This window comes from Theobroma umbraticum, unplaced genomic scaffold, assembly GCF_002168275.2.
Source record: "Theobroma umbraticum cultivar Fairchild unplaced genomic scaffold, ASM216827v3 scaffold_239.0, whole genome shotgun sequence".
Classification (NCBI taxonomy): domain Eukaryota; kingdom Viridiplantae; phylum Streptophyta; class Magnoliopsida; order Malvales; family Malvaceae; genus Theobroma; species Theobroma umbraticum.
The window spans coordinates 145,136-161,816 of NW_018397279.1; the positions used below are offsets into that span (position 1 = coordinate 145,136).

General features: G+C 36.9%; 2 protein-coding genes across 2 annotated transcripts; both read right to left on the minus strand.

Annotated features, from left to right (window-relative positions):
- Positions 1–325: 325 nt before the first annotated feature.
- Positions 326–8,404, minus strand: LOC110427709 (sulfatase and phosphatidylinositolglycan class N domain-containing protein). The gene is made up of 18 exons (XM_021443267.2): positions 8,067–8,404; positions 7,491–7,682; positions 7,249–7,404; positions 6,554–6,847; positions 6,022–6,239; positions 5,848–5,922; positions 5,619–5,685; positions 4,882–5,207; positions 4,233–4,466; positions 3,960–4,147; positions 3,345–3,486; positions 3,140–3,248; positions 2,515–2,617; positions 2,213–2,402; positions 1,669–1,767; positions 1,528–1,586; positions 873–978; positions 326–740 (listed from the first exon to the last, which is right to left on the minus strand). Exons 1-18 carry the CDS (start codon positions 8,302–8,304, stop codon positions 576–578), a joined length of 2,961 nt encoding a protein of 986 aa, XP_021298942.1. The 5' UTR covers positions 8,305–8,404; the 3' UTR covers positions 326–575.
- A 2,022-nt stretch (positions 8,405–10,426) lies between these two features.
- On the minus strand, positions 10,427–12,535 carry LOC110427765 (Gibberellin-regulated family protein). The gene is made up of 7 exons (XM_089785543.1): positions 12,385–12,535; positions 12,262–12,294; positions 11,514–11,667; positions 11,205–11,245; positions 11,081–11,159; positions 10,972–11,022; positions 10,427–10,864 (listed from the first exon to the last, which is right to left on the minus strand). The coding sequence occupies exons 1-7, from the start codon at positions 12,439–12,441 to the stop codon at positions 10,680–10,682; spliced, it is 600 nt and encodes a 199-aa protein (XP_089641669.1). The 5' UTR covers positions 12,442–12,535; the 3' UTR covers positions 10,427–10,679.
- Positions 12,536–16,681: the final 4,146 nt, after the last annotated feature.

Here is a 16,681-nt window from a genome sequence, read left to right on the forward strand (position 1 = left end):
TTAAATGCATAAAATGTCTGAAATGGAAATAGGGAGACAATGATCTCGCATGTAAATAATACAGGAATGAAAAAAATTTTATGAATCTTATTCGAAACTTTTGTTGAATCATCAAAAACCAAAAAGGTCATCCGTTGTGAATTCCAAGATTCCTTCTTCTTTTCACACCTGTGCATACGTTGAAAGCTATTTCCACAGCCACGAAAGCAAGCATCAGATGCCTACACCCTTTCTTTTACGGCAAGGTGAAGAAGAAGTCAAAGATATAAACATTTCTGTATGCTTCAAATTGCAAAGGACAAAGCAAAGCCAAAGGCAAGGCAACTTCAATTAACAAAGACCAAAATGATTCATATCGATGAATGGGAAGAACTTGGAAAATCCCATTGGTCAAAATTTCAAATTTACACACACAAGCTAACAGAAATCATTGTAAAAAAAGAATCAAAAAGAAAAACTCAGATGAAGGCTGCTCCAAAGTCCTTGAAAGCCACAATCTGATTCTAAAAGTGTTCACCTTACAAATAGAAATTGTGTACCTAATTCTAATGCATCAAAGCCTAGTTTCTTGTGAATCACATTGCTTTCCGAGAGGCTGGGCTAGCTGATCTAATTTGGATATCCTTTGTGTATATATTTGTGAGAGCAAAAAGTAGTAGCACAAACACAACTTGTGCACTCACAATTCCAAAATGGCTGATGCTATTACCAATTTCCATCCAGCTTCCTGTGTTCCTCACCTGTTAATCAGTAGCAAATTCGTGAGGCCTTCAGGAAATAACTATAACAAGCAAAGCAAGGTTCAAAAGAGACTAAACAATCAACCAATAGAATTGACTCCACCAAACTTTATTTCTGGAAAAATGTATTACCAGGAAGAAGAAGTGGATGGTCATCACATCCGAAAACAAAATCACAAGGAAATAGCATCCCAATCGTGGAATTTGGAGTAGTTTGGTTATTGCACTGAATGCACATCTGTATTTTGAAAAAGTAACAATCAAACTTTGTTCTCTCAACCAAAGAACAAGTAGAACCACATAAAAACAACACATGATTATAAACACAAGATAATTTTCAGATATTAAGGACTTCAATTAGAAAAGGGATGTTTATAGTTAGTGTTATTTTCTATATTCCAACTGAAAAGCCCTCATTTTCTGACCTAAAGTTATTATAGTTCTTATAGATATTTTAAGCTTAAATAAGAATGAGAAACCAAGATTAAACATGGCACTTTAGCCACTAATCATCTTTGTAGATTAAAAAACTTATGGATCATTCACTCAAAAGATGTGCTTCCCGTGTTTCAAGGATTTTGAAGCCAGATGAAGTTTCTAAAGTTATGGAGAAACAGTTAATGAGTTTTTATGGAAAGAGATCAAAGTTAATAATAGCACATAAAGAGAACCAAAATGTAACATAGCATGCATAAAACTAGTGATAGAAAAGATGGTCATGGAAGCCTAAAGGCGTCATTGAAGCATCACTGATCATTTTGACACTTTTGCAAACCAGGAAACTTACATGACAAGCATGAATGGTATGAATAACTTGAAGATGAGGAGGGCTGCCATCAGAAAGGGCTGCAGTCAAAAGTAAATTATTTCAGCAGGGTTTCCAAGAAGAAACTATAAAGATAATTTTGGTAGCTTAACTATTACTTACACTGAACACAGTGATGAACCTGTAGACAGAGGAAATCTCAAAACTTGCAATACTTGCAAAATTTCCCGTCCCAAAGAAGGCCACGTTAAATAAAACCATCTAGCAAAGACAGCCATCAGTGCCATGTGAATAAAAAACTGTAAAATCCTCTAAACTAAGCAACACATATTCCTTTCTGACAGAATGTGAAGAGATTTTTTCTTAAAAACACTTTGTCGGACAGAAAGAGAGGGAGGGGGTGGTGGAACAGCAACAAAATGGGCAGGGAAAGCAGTTCAACATTATTGTTTCTACTGTCAGTTTTCAGTGGTCTGCGTGAAAATGTATTTCATCCAAAGTTAAAGGAAGAGAAATCAGTCCTTCATATAAGAATTTTTAATGAATAAACTTGCTACTGGCACTATTTATCACAGACATAAGTAGCTACTTTATCCAAGTGCCTATAGCAATCACAACTCCTAAGAGGAAATACATGAAGAAAAAAATTCAAAACTGATGCAAATATTGGCGGAGAACTACGGAACAGGGAGCAAAGATGACTCACAAAGGTTAATGGAATTCTCACATCGGACAGCTGCAAATATCTAACTTCATGTTCCAGAAAGAAATGTTCTTCCAAATTCTTTCTAGAAGCAGAAGATTTTTTCACTTTACTCAAGTAAAGAAGTGAGTTTTCAAACAGTATCCATGCCATTAGTACAAGACCAAGTGCACCATAGAAGACAGCTTCATATCTGCACAGGTTTCAGAGCAAAGGGGGAAAAATCATAATATTCATCAAATTCTCCATTTGCAGAATACTGTCAATTGAGCACCATGATGACAGAAGTTTAAAATGAGACATACCCAATAGATAGTAGAAGGAATGTTGGTGCGAAACCAAGAAATATAGAATTGAGCCTAGACAAGAGACCATTATTGGAAAACAATGGGAGGACCATTGAGCAACCTACAAAAAACAAATATTTAGGGAAAACATAGATGGAACATAATGAACACTTTTGCTAGTACATGATTGAAAGTTATTTGTATAATTATGAGCCTGCAGTTCCAATACTACTGATTGGTCAATGTGCAGCCATTGTGAAGCACAGATATCTGGAAGATGCAAAGGTGTGAAACATTTAATAAATGAATATGTGGACTATACACATTCGAAATTCACACCTCTTTTTCCTGAATTAAAAAAAAAAAAACCTATTGTTTTCAGTAGCTACTGCCACGTAATCAATTATGTTACCCATGTACATTGCATGCACATGTTTGACATGTGGAAAACACATTTGACCTGGAACAGCCAGCATCTTGAGGTATTCCAGTCACACAGAAATTAAACAACATAAAATTAGCATCAGATGTGAAGAAAATGATTTTCAGAAAAGTATCAAACAGTTTCTTTTGTACATTACAAAGGGCTGAAGCCATATAACAGCTTTATTGAAGAGCCTGAACATAGACTACAAAAGTATACCCGCAATGGACCAGTTCATCAATTGATGTACTGAGTGTAGTTCTTGCTTCTCTGTTCTATGAGAGGTAGATAAAAACACCATTACTGACGATAACCCGACCAAAAGAGCCTGATTTTCAAGCAGCAAAAGCAATTACTTTTAAATCTGTTAACAAGATAGGTTAGCTTCTCATTCCAGCAGAAGGTAGAGAGACATGTTTCCTACCTGGAAGTGAAAGAGCATAGGGAACCTAGGTTGTTTTATTTCGTGCATGCAGATACCTAACCAATAATTATTCCCATCAGTATGCAGGTCCAGCCACTTTGCAGTTAATCCTATTACGATGATCATCCCTCCACTTGCAATTCTACAGGCATGATTGTCATAAGGAACCAGTCATAACCAATTCAAATGTAATAGCTAATAGAAGTAAGCAAAGAGAACAGATACTATAATTTTCCATCATTTCTAAAGAATTAAACTTTATCAACTAACAATAATTTTATGAAACCCTAACGTTTGGCATAAAGATTTGATGAAATCCATTTGCTGGGAAACAGTATTATAAGATCATAGTTTGAGTCAATGACAGAATTACATTAGCCATAAAGCAATCTACTGCCTAAATACTAAGTCTCAGAGAAACACACTCTGGGAATGATAAAGGTTAGCATGTGTTTCTCTGGGAGCAAACTACTTCCTAAACAACTTATTCAGAAATCATGACTAGTCTGGGTTCTACTAATCCTCTTCCAGATGATTTTCTTTTGTCAAACCATTTCAGATTTCTTTAAATGAAAAGAAGATCACAATAAAGGAGGAACAAGGAAGGCAACTCACACCAACTTATTATTATCGGGAATTTCTGCTGGCATTAAAGTAAATAGAGACAGGAACCAACAAGTAAGGCAAGCAAAAACTGGAATTCCGGATCTCCAAGGAATTAAATTGTAAAGATACATAGAAGCTACAGCTCCCACTACCAGGAAGCACCAAGTATAGAGTTTTCTTTCAGCGAAGCTCTGCACCTGCACAAGGTACCATAAAACATTGTTAAGAATGCTAAACTATCACTTTATAATTATCACAAGAACAGATGTATTACTACTATACCAGGAACTCAAGAATGATTAGTGACACCACACCAGTGACCAGAAGTTTAATGACATAGTTGAATTTCCTCCCACTTAAGTGTCTCCATAGTGCTTTTATAAACTGATACTCATTAAAGATTTGTGTCCAGAGAAATACTGTCATGGCAAAATATGCATGGTAAAGAGGAGGGGAGCGCTCCAGAAAAAGTAGAACACTGAGTACTCCCATAAACAGACAGCCCCATAGGTTAACCTGCCACATAGAATGATATATGTGAGGAATGTAGCAACAAACTGGAAGAAACAAATGGCTTCTTTTTTCCCTTTTTCTAGAAATTGCACATTAGATTACAAATACTAATACAAAAACAAGCATTGAAAGAAAACAATCATGATATAAATATTGTAAAGTAGGCATAAGTGATAAAATGGTTGGTGCACACAAGGAAACTAGGGTAAGCACAACTAATAGCACAGAGTAGTTCTTGTGAGCTTAAACTATAGGGTAATTCTGAAGAATCTAAATAACCATAGCATCAGGAAAAAGAAAACCTTTTGGCTTCAAACTTCATAAAACTCATGAAAAGAACTTGTTTGTTTTCATTTAGTTTCCTCCTCTTGACACTAAAAGTAAAGTTTATAAGAGGTTAAGCTTACATAGACATTACTTTTCCTGTATCATATTGCTGGCGAACTGCTTCCCTCTTTCTATTTATATCTCCTAACAATGAAGTATAAGCTTGCAGAACATGAAGAACGAGAAAGACCATCCAACCGATATATCCAAGAGTAATTATGGTCATCAGCATCAGCCAATCATAAGTTTGAAAATAATGAAGTCCATCCAGTGCCAAGCTTCTGAGATTTTCTGACAGCTGCATGGCAGCTTTATAGTCTCTAGCAATTAGCAAACCCTCAATTTGATTCAACATAGAGGAATATTGAGCAAGTGGCTTGAAAGGCTTGAAATATAGTGAATGTGATTGCTTTATTTCTAAGTTTGTCAAAGAAAATGCATTTGAAAATAGCCAATCCATAACCCTTTGCAACCCCTTCCACATGATAACACCAGAATCAAACAAATTATGTGACAACTGATAAAGAAAATGTGGATAAAAAGGAAGAATAAAATTTTGATGGACTGAAATGAGGTCAACGTCTCAAAAAGTTTAAAAATAGTATTACCAAGTAAATACATGAAACATAGAGTTCCAGCCAACACAACTAAGTTTAAATTTAAGGGGAACAATAATTCTAAAACCGTTGGACCTTCAGTTGACCTTTGATAGATATACAAATATTTTACTTTGTAAAAAAATTCTTTCAAGGTTTAAGGAAAAGAATACTTAGGCTTTAATGCAGTATCATATTACAAAACACTAAGATTAGTATAAGAAGAGGATACGTGATTTGCGCAGAAATTGGTTAAGAATCTGCTTTGTGTTAGCTACCACAGCCTCAACTTCTTCTTCCTGAACATTAAATACAGAATTAGGTTCATCAGTTCTCTACCATTTATTATACTTAAAACTTATTTAGTTGCATTCGAAAACCTAATTATCCCATCTTTGAGAGAACATAAACAAACAGATCTCAAAAGAAGTGTTATATTAATGAAAAATATTTGGACTCACCTCTTTCATGTCAACATAAGAAAGGGGTAAATTCCCGACTGAATTGACTGGACAAGGCAAACCAAGAAGAGTTGACTGTCATAAAAAATTTTAAAGCATGTCAGTTCAATGTGGGCTAAATATGTTTCCAAGAAATACTTTGACTAGGAACATATATTGTCAAGGTTGTACAACCATGAGGGGTGCAATATCAGCTTGATTAACATCAACCCTTTCAATACCATCAAGGCCCCATTCTTTGGGTGTTGGGGTGTCATGCAAATGTTCATCAACAAACCGAAGAACATGATCAGAGTGGTCTCTTCTCGTGATTGGCTTGGGATGTTTAATGCCCGCTCCCCAAGCAACTAGAGGGGTATCAGTGTTTGAAGGATGGCCATCCCCATGACTTCCTATTAATGAAATCCTAATCATGTCAGAATCTGTAATTGAAAACTATCAACGAAAACAAAAAAGAAATGGAGGAAGGAAGGAAGACTAACGCATAGCAAACTAGTTGCAGTCTAGTATAAAATTTACATTTAACTATGGCCAAGGCATAGCCTAATGGTAGACACACCTACCTCCAAGGTGGTCTCAAGCTTAAGTGTCATATCAAAAGGCTTTCAGCCACTCAGCCTTGAGCAAAATAACTAACATATTACTAATCTTATAGCTGTAAAAGCTAAATGAAATTAAGGTGAAGTATATAAAAGAGTTCTCCAACCTTTGTCACTCATTCCATGATCTGCTGTGAAAATATATGATGTACAATTGTCCTTGTAGTAACTCTCCAGAAGATTATAAACACGTTCAGCAATACGATCAACAACTTTTACATTGTTGAGATAAATGGATGAAAAGGGACGATGTGCATGACCATTTGAATCACAACCAAGTAGATGCAGAAATATAACAAGATTATCTTGTTGTAGTAACCTTTTCAACTTTGGGTCTTCATTGGACTTGTTCAGAAGGCTCTGAAATTGATCAAAAGACCACTCGTCCAAAAAGGATGCATCTGCAGTAACATCAATTGCAATATGCATGAAACATGAGTAAGCAGCATAAAAGCTGAAATACAAACATATGCGAGCATCACTATATAAGGATTGCAAGAGAGCCAAAAGCAAATAAGAGTATTGGCACAATTTGAACTTCTGGAAGGTGTCAAGACATGTTTAGTAATTTCACATCGATGCAATCTAACCCAACAGAAATAAATTAGATACAATGGGAAGCAATGAGGCAATATGAAAAAAAAATGCTGGCTGAGGTATTTAACAGTTGATGAATATTTAAAAAAAAAGAATTTGATCTGAGCCCTTCTTTTTTCCTCTATAAGCTTTCTACTTTCTTTGCTTTAAGAATGATTTCATAAAATCTAAGAGAAAATTGCCTTTCACAGAATTGTAAGCAGACCAGTTGCAAAGTCTTCAAACTCATGAGGGTAGGTATTCCAAGTGCTGTGTGGCAAAGCGCCACAAAATATTGGAACAATATCAGGGCTACCATAAGAAAATGTATGCCGGCTCCGATTAAAAACTGAATCAAATTCTACCGGATTAGCTTTCCATCCTGCAACCAAAATGGAAGAGCTTTAATAATGGAAAAAATGTTGGTCAATTCTCTCACGGTGATGCAACAATGCTTAAAGAGTTAACCTTTTGTAACTGCACTAGGGTCCTCATAAAAACCAGCAATTATAGCAACATGTCCAGGCCTTGACTCTGTTGGAGGCCGAGCATGGGATACTCCCCATTTACCTTGATTTTTAATCACATTTCTTAAAAATGGTGCTCTAAAATTTCCTTCTGAATCCGGCTCAAAAAACTTATCAGCACGTAAACCATCCGCTGCAATGAATTAAAAAAAATAAGTAAAATCATTTGAGAAAAAAAAATTCAAACTTTTGACTGAATGCAGCACAATCATCATGACAGTACTGAATTCCACAAAATGTAGTTCAGACCCACATCCCATGTCAAAACTTAGCCTTTTAGTACAAAGCTATTATTCCCCAAATGCTCTTTAGTTCTATTAGCAACCAAAGACTTCAACGCAAATAAATGATAAGCAATCCAAGTAAGCTGAATTACACAATTTGCGTCAAACTCAACAAGGCATTCCTCGCTAAAAATCATGTTAAACAAAATTGAAATCAAAACAAAAAACCAACAGCGAAGATACTTCATTGAATAGAAAAATCATGCATTTGAACCAAAAAGAAAAGCTTTTACCAACAAGGAGAACGAGGCGTTTAGCGGGAGCCAAAAAGCGAGGGGAGACAAGATCCATGCCATGAACAATGGGTGTTTTGAAGTAGATGTCGAAGATGCTTAACATGTAAACAGCATGGAGGATCACTCCAAGGATCACCAGCCATATTTCTCTTCTCTTCACCCATTTTCTTCGTTTGGGTATACTTGCTTTGCTCCGCTTTGGGTCTCTGTTGCCCAAGATCCCATCGCTACCCATCTATTTCTTTTTCTTTCTGAATTTGGTTTCTCACCTTGTCGTAGCCAAAACTACTTGGTCGCGGTCCTCTTTCTCAGTCTATAACAAAATGCGTAAAGGTCAGTTATGTATTTCATTTTTTTTTTTGGCAAAATACGATAGCATCTTTAATTAATTTCTTACATATTTACAAGCTGATTTATTAATTTTTAAAATAAACAATTTAGTAAAAATTTTTTTTACTGAAAATATAAGTTTAGAATTTGAACACAAATTAATTTTGTTTTCTTGTCATACATAAGGATATAGAATGGATCTTCAATTATATGGTAATTCGTAATAAGAGATAATTCTCTATTATTTTCTATATAAATTTATTACAAATACTAAACAAATCTAAATAAGCTTTAAAAATGTTTTATATTTCATTTTTTTAATCTAAAAATTGTCCGACTCAAAGAAGACAGACATAAATGGTTCGGCTTTGGGGTCTATGTTTGTGCCACAAATGTGTTAGATTTAACAGATATGGGCCTAAGGCTCAGGCCTACCTAGCCCATTAAGAATTGTTAAAATTCGGTAAGCGTAAATAATATTTGGGCCAAAAGCCCAATAGCATTTAATAGCTTGGGTATACTCCTGAAGGGAGGGACAACAAGCAACACTTTGCTATTTATTTCTTGATTTATATATATTCAATAATTTTCCACTTAGATCATTCATCATATCTTTCAACTTTCCTTTATTTTTATATTGTTATTTCATAATTTTTTCATCTATTATAATTTTTTTTTATTTTAAGAATAAAGATTTAAATAGAAAATCATGTACTAACCATTGAGTTAAATGTTTGGATCGATGTTTGCATCCATCACAAATTGATCATAAAAAATATAGTATTTCATATCTAGTATAATGCTCATACTATAATTTTAGGGATTAAATCTTGTTTGTGCAAGAGATCATGCATCAATCATTAAGCTAAATGTTCGGATGTTTCATGCATTACACATTGATCATAGACAATATCGGATTTCATGTTTAATATAATGCTTGTAATATAATCTTAGGGATTCAAACAAACCTTTTTTGAGCAAGAGAACTGTTGGGTGGGGAATCATGTTTAATATAATGCTCATACTATATAGTCTAAATATGATTTAAGGTAAATAAGAGCAGCATGAATACACTGAGGGCATAAATTACAGAAGGTAATACATGACACTAATTAAACGTGTGTAATTAGCTGAAATGCTACAATGCAAGTCACTCTAGGATGCAAGAATACTATTTAAGGGCAGCACTATAACAAGATATACTAAAGGCAGGTAATGGGACATTCAAGCCACCTCGTTAAGGATAAATAATGATATAGCAACACCGATTGCTCCTGCCAGCACAGCTGGAAATGATTCAAGGGCGCTGGGTGCAGCACTGGGTCGGGGCTGGTGCCCAGCTAGAAGTTTCGGCTGCTGCAGGACCAGAAATGGTTAACATTGAGCAGGCCAACCATGCAGTGAAAATTACAGCAGCCTTGTCGAAAGCCAAGAGCTTTGCTGCCTCCTCAATGGAGCTGGATATATAACACTCACTTTGCTATGTTAAATGTTATGTGGTACTATAACTATTTATATTTAGTGATTTCTGTATTAATAGCAGCAAAATATCCTATCCTGGTTTGCATAGAAGGCATCTAGCATCTGATGATCAGAAGGTGAAACCGATGAGTGTTTTCCTGTCTTTTTATTTACTCGTCACATCTTTAAGCTATGACGTCTTGCACAAGGAAGAAAGGTGGCGTGAGGTGAAAAATTGTAACCATGGTTTTGCTAGATTGGTGACAAATCCAAGAAAACCATAGCACCTTGCCTTGCTGCTATCTTGTGGTTTGACGGTGCCAATTCCTCATTGTTCACCTCTTTGATTGTTTCCAGTATTCAGGAATTGGCATATGAACGCCCCATTCAATCCAAAAACTTGTCTATTTCTCACTACCAATTAAGATTTGAAATGAGATCGCTTATTTGATGCTAAGGTCGTAAGAAGATGATTTCCTGTTTATGCACAATTGTGCATTATGTACAATTCTGAGGTGCCTTGAACAATGTCAAATTGTTGCCAACTATATTTACTTAGCATCTGCTCATTCGGGAATAGAAATTTTCATTAACAAGAACAAGGGACATTCACTACATATTAATATCTTCAATTAGCGTAATAAAATTCAGTAGACACAGAGAGTGAGTATTGCCCTGAACTATTTGACAAGTTGATAGCTTCTAGTAGTAGTGGTCACATTACAAGAAAACCATTCCTTTTCTCCCTTCTCTAAAACTTATTACCGCATGCTTTTAGCTAGCATATCCGTAGAAACATCAACGAGTGTTGTTTGGCTTTCAAGGACACTTGGGTTTATTGCGGTGGGTTTTCATCTCAGTGTAACACTTGCCACACATTTCTCTGTTGCCATATGTCCCTGGTGGAACGCATTTGCATCTGTCACAGCATGTGATGCACGCTCTCATGCATAGGTTAGTCCTTGAATGTAATCTGCACCTTTGTTCACATAAAGGGTTGCAATCTGCCAGCACCAAATGTCCAACTCATTGTCAGAAATGAAGAAATTACGCAAAGTTATGGGAAGCTTATATTAGCTTTTACTAAGGTAAGGGAAAGAGATAATTTTACCCTTTCTTGTCCTAACAGGTGGCAATGGTGGACTTGGTGGCTTGTAAGGGGTGTAGGAGTTGGCGGTGCCTTGTAAGGAGGCGTAGGAGTTGGTGGTGCCTTGTAAGGGGTGCTGGAGTTGTCGGAGGCTTGGTTGGAGGCGCCGGAGTTGTTGGTGGCTTGTATGGGGGTGAAGGAGTTGGGGGTTTAATGGGGAGCGGGAGCCTTGGTGGGGGTGCAGGAGTTGGGGTTTATATGGGGAGAGTAGGAGCCTTGACCGGGGGTGTAGGAGTTGGGGGTTATACGGGGGAGTAGGAGCCTCGACTGGGGTGTGGGAGTTGGGGTTTTACGGGGAGTAGGAGCCTCGACTGGGGGTGTGGGAGTTGGGGTTTGTACGGGGGAGTAGGAGCCTCGACTGGGGTGTGGGAGTTGGGGGTTTGTACGGGGAGTAGGAGCCTCGACTGGGGTGTGGAGTTGGGGTTGTACGGGGAGTAGGACCTTGACTGGGGTGCAGGACTTGGGGTTTATATGGGGAGTAGGAGCCTTGACTGGGGTGAGGAGTTGGGGTTTGTATGGAGGATAGGAGCCTTGACTGGGGTGCAGGACTTGGGGCTGTGTACGGGGGTCTGGAGTTGGAGTTGTAACTGGGGGTGCAGGGGTGGTGCCTTCACTGGTACTAGGGGGTGCAGCTGGTACAGGAACTTTAACATATTTAATCTGCAGAGTAATATGCTACAATTTCAGTAAACAATGAATGCTAAAGAACTCATCTAGTAAGTTCATTTTCGAAGCAGATAATTTCTTGTTTGCAAAACAGATAATAGCCAAGGTTACCACTAAAACACAAAGCCAGTATGTTCAGCAGTAAGTGATGCACCAGGCAATATCCTTTCTCAATATGGTCTTTTTTGTGCGTTTGATGCTACCCATTAGCAAAAGATTGGACAATGTACAACCGCTGGTGAACGGAAATGCAGCTTTCAAAATGCTATGGAGAGAAAGAACAGTGCTAGTGCGTTATCCACTATCCAGTTAATTGAAACTAGCTTGACAATGTTCTTTGAAGAGGGAACTGAATAATAATAAAGCTCAAGAACAAACTCTTCGGGCAGTTCAGCTCATGAAACCAGAAAATTGTTCAAGAAAGCCATTAACCAAATAAAGACAAGAACCAGATTGTTTCAAATGGTTCAGCTGTGCCTCAGGTCTAATTTTATATCAGCTCAACTTTAAATTGACTTGGACCACCACATTTAAGATTCTTGCTAACTAGACAAGAAAATAAGCTGTAAACATTGTTTAAAAGATCACCTCAATCTTCTCTTCCTGCTCATTGGACGCAACCTACAAGAACAAAAAATAGATGTCTTTGAGTTAGATAACATAAAAGCCTAACTTTGTGATCGAGTGTAAAAAGCAAGGAGGTAGCCATACTCTTGTAGCAACAAGCAGAAGAGTGGCCAATAGAAACAGCAGAGCTTTGAAAGCCATGGTGAGAACGGGGAAAAGAAGAGTCAGAAAAGGTAGGAGAGCTTTGCTACTCACTACTCTTGATGCTTCACTCAAGAAACTGACTAGTGGTTTAAATAGTGGTGCAGTCGGTGATGAGAGATGTTATTTACTCGGTCCAATAAATGTGCATGCCAGCTTCACCAGATTACTGATGCATTAGTTAAGGCTTACTGCCCAAAAAATCTAACTCAATGATAAACGCACTTGCCCCAGCCCCCAAGGACCCTGTCTGCCAAAGTGGTATACCTAATTACTTCATTAGAGTGTGTTTCATCAATAGTTTATTAACTGGCACACAAGGTCTGTCTTTTTGAGACTTGGGACAATGGCCCATAACCCACCCTCCCATGACTTAAAATATGGAAACAAGTCTGACCATCCTGGTTTAGTAGGTTTACTCGCTTTTAAATATATAGTTGGAGTACCTTTGACTTCAAAATACTAGCATTTTGGATATGTGTACACAGCCCATGTTGTCATCAAAGTGAAAGATGAACATGTAACCTCAATAAATTAATCAAGTTGATTAGTAAGTAAGAATACTCCTTGCATAGTAGTTTGGATTCAAATTCTTAAATAATACTCAGATCAATGACAAGTACTTAAAACTTCAGAAACTTCTAGCATATCAAAAATGGAGGTGAATGTTTTGAATTTCTATCATGCTATTGCTTCCCTGCATGCTGTCAAAAATAGGGAATTGAGGTTAATTACACTTTGTAGGTCAAGCACGACAGGATAAACTGACTTTTTTGGTCTAAGGACACTTTATGAGCTGAAAAGCTTCAAAAGCGAATAATTGTAATTATTGTACCAGTGTGTTGATTGATCAGGGATGCATTCTTTTACATGAATTGAAGCATGTGTTTTGCATTACAATCCATTTAAGCAGTTGTTTACTGTCAAGATCAAACGTTTTGAACTGTTCCAATTGTCAAAGCTGCAAACCAGTCCAAGCTTGAAAGCCTGTCATTACAACTGGCCTTGAGCCTTCCCTCCCTCAAGGGCCAAATTTAAAACTTATAAACCGTGCTTGCAAGTGGGATTATTTATTTTCTACTTTACATTTGACATCACATGTCATGAAACAATGGTCAGAATGATCAGTTTGACAAGATTCATCATATACGGTATGACCTCGGAAGATCAGTTCATGGAATCCCTCCCATAAAAGGACAGAAAAAAAAAAAGGAAAGATGAGCTGTAAAATTTTCATTAGCATATTCCTATTTGGTCCAGTGGTTTCGGAGGGGGTTGATGCAATTTGTTGAAATTCTAGAAATTGACATTTCCATGTTTTTTTCTTCCTTCCTTGTTATGGAGTAAACATTTGCTGCTACATGGGATGAGACAATATATGTTTTTCTTTGGGATGGTGATGGCATCCAATGCTTATTTTCAAAGAGGCTAACCCTTTAAACTGTGAAGGGATCAAAAAATAATCAATGAAACTTGTTGGGTCATGCGACAAAAATCTATCAAATCTTCATGGCTTAGGGCCCTTTTCTGAGAAGTTGCATGTGGATACGAAGTTGATGTCAAGTCAAAAAATGTAATGACAAACTTCTGAATGATTGGCTGATAATTTTACTATTACTAAAGCAGTCAAGTGTGGGCTCAAAACACCTATGAAACTTGATGCGAGACCATTCTTATCTGCATTGGTAATGGCATCAGGGTAACTGGGTAAGGTAATAGGTATGATTCAGCCATGAAAATTTTACTTTCAAGTAATTGAATGGAATGGGAGTCAAGAGTTTGAAATCTGAAACTCAACAATTGTTACTACAAGTCATGAAACTCACACTAACAAATTTTAAGTTACATCATATTTTCAATAAAATTTAGATTAAGTTATGACTCAAATCATTTGAAGAGCAATTTTAATTCTATAATATTTGATTCCTGCAAAAGGTAATCATATGGAGGCTATCAGTATCCTTCAAGTTGAAGCCGTCTTTGGCATATTTGTTTCTCTTTATCTGTTATGCAATGTATCAAAACAAACCTTTGGAGGGTGGACTCCTATCCGCAATGAAAAATTTATTATCTGGAACAGTGAATGGTATGTTCTCAGAGCATGCGTTGGCTCACTTACGAACAACCAACGAGACAAACAAGTACTAGAAACATCATTATACATGGCCGTGGGCCAGATTGAGGTGGAATCTCTACCGGGTTTTCCAGGTTTTACCCAAACTAATCATCTCGATGTGCTTGCATTGGGAGCATGAGCTGGTTTTTTGGTCCCCAGTTAAACAGTTCAACAGCTTAGCTTTGATATTTTAAGATTTTTTCAGTGCAAAAGTTCTGATACCAATCTGAAGAAAAGGAAAACAAAATTAAGGAAGGAATGAGATTAAACTAATCTAACTTTGTAGCTGGTCTTGCTTTAGGACAAAAGCCTTTTGAGTTAGAAGGCTGGAAATGGATGTCTTGCAAGTGAGTCATGGTTGCACATGTGATTTCTTGAGGTACAAAGCAAAGAAGTATAACTGCCTTAGCATTTGTTACTTCAGAATTGAAGAGGTGGATCTGATATTTTCACAAGGATTATAAAGAAGGAAACAAGGACAAAGGTAAAAGCTACAGGGACAGCAGCACTGCAGCAGGCTCTCATTTTCAGAAGAATCCAGGGTCCATCATTCCTGGGCTAGTAGCTGCCAGCTACAGCTTTGCTGTGCTGGTTCCTGGTTGTTGTCAAGACCTTCACTTTCTTCAGAGTAGGGTCAATTATTTTCCCTGTTTTATCTTTTTTATTCTCTGTACAAAATGTTTTAAAAAGGGAGTCAGTACAAGTGATTAGATCTGTCACCTTTCATATCTATCCACTGTCAGCATTTTTAAATTTTAATGACCTTGTTTAGTTTTGGTAATATCTGCTTCAAGTTGTTTTGGTTTTGTATTTACTGTAATGTTTTTGTTTTGCAGAATCACGCATATCAGACAGACTCAAATCCTCAATAATAAACAATTGCAAAGTCAATGTACTTCCTCTTGTGTGTTGTGTCAGAGGTGTTAATCCAGTTTCTAATGCAAGGTGGGTGGGTCCCGTTTGGTAAACAGTGCCCTGATCAATGCCTGGTTGGTAAAATCGCAGCAAGACGAAAAAATCCAAATCCATATCCGCATGTTATTATCATCAAGTGCTTAACAAGGTTGAGTCATGAATGTTGATGAATTCTATATTGTATAATCTAATAAAACTAGCCTTGCTGGTATCTGAAATCATACTTCTGGTATTTAGTACACACAAGAACACCAGGAACTTAAAATCTTTCGACCAAGGAAGTATGTGCACTGCACAGCTGCATATGAGTCATTGAAGCCATTTATTGACACTGGGGAATTTAATGCAAATCAAGTTGCTACGTGGTCTCAATTTTTTACATACATACAAACATATATATATATATATATATATATATAAGAGATGTCTTTGAGTGATAAGAGATATTGCAGTGAACCAGGTAATGAGTTGGAGTGGGACATGGGCTGGAGCTTTCTTCCAGTGAGAAGGTGTGAAGCATGGGCAAAGGTCTTGCGTGGGGGCTGCTTAGGATTTAGGGCCCTTTATTGGCAATGAGTTGGTTCTGAGGCCTTTCTGAACAGAATGCCTTGATTTAATTACTTGAGCATGACATGAAGATGAGGAAATTGGCTACACAAACATTTCAGGGACAAGCTTTATTTTCGTTTTCAGTAAATTTATAATCCTAATGGATCTAGCTAGTCAATTGATATTGAGTGAAAAAGAATCTTATTTTCACCAAGTTCACTCATCTGAATACAATTATCTATCAATCGTGAGACTGACCTGTATGGACGGTTGTGATAAGAGGATTAGTAATTATAACATCCCACTTTAATGAATGCCTTAGCAATCATGAATGAAGCATTAGGACCAGCTTACACAATGTGTAGTATAATGAACATTTTGGCACTTCTAGAGAAAAGGACGTAGCTCCCTGAGTCATTGCTTGACGGATGAAAAGCAGAAAAGAAACCAAAAAGTGCTCTAGATCAGCTTTGTTAGTTGATTGGTAGAGAACCAAATCACAGAGGCCTATGCTTATTTCTTCTACCACATTAGACAGACATATCACAAGTGGTTTAACCAAAGGTTTACAGATCATTTCGAATAAATTTTCAATTTCAATCTCTTTCCTCCATACTGAGTCGCTCTATAGCAATGCTGCATGTCCCCAAGAGGAGGCAA

What these genes read in the sequence shown, in the direction of transcription:
- LOC110427709 (XM_021443267.2), bottom strand. Translation starts at nt 8,304, where the DNA reads ATGGGTAGCGATGGGATCTTGGGCAACAGAGACCCAAAGCGGAGCAAA. An exon ending in TAATCATTCTTGAGTTCCTG is followed by an intron (nt 4,148 to 4,232) that starts GTATAGTAGTAA and finishes TACCTTGTGCAG; the next exon opens with GTGCAGAGCTTCGCTGAAAG. An exon ending in GATGAACTGGTCCATTGCGG is followed by an intron (nt 2,618 to 3,139) that starts GTATACTTTTGT and finishes TGTTTTTTGTAG; the next exon opens with GTTGCTCAATGGTCCTCCCA.
- LOC110427765 (XM_089785543.1), bottom strand. Translation starts at nt 12,441, where the DNA reads ATGGCTTTCAAAGCTCTGCTGTTTCTATTGGCCACTCTTCTGCTTGTT. An exon ending in CTATCCTCCATACAAACCCC is followed by an intron (nt 11,246 to 11,513) that starts AACTCCTCACCC and finishes CCGTATAACCCC; the next exon opens with CAACTCCTACACCCCCGGTC. An exon ending in GCCTCCGACAACTCCAGCAC is followed by an intron (nt 11,023 to 11,080) that starts CCCTTACAAGGC and finishes CCAACTCCTACA; the next exon opens with CCCCTTACAAGCCACCAAGT.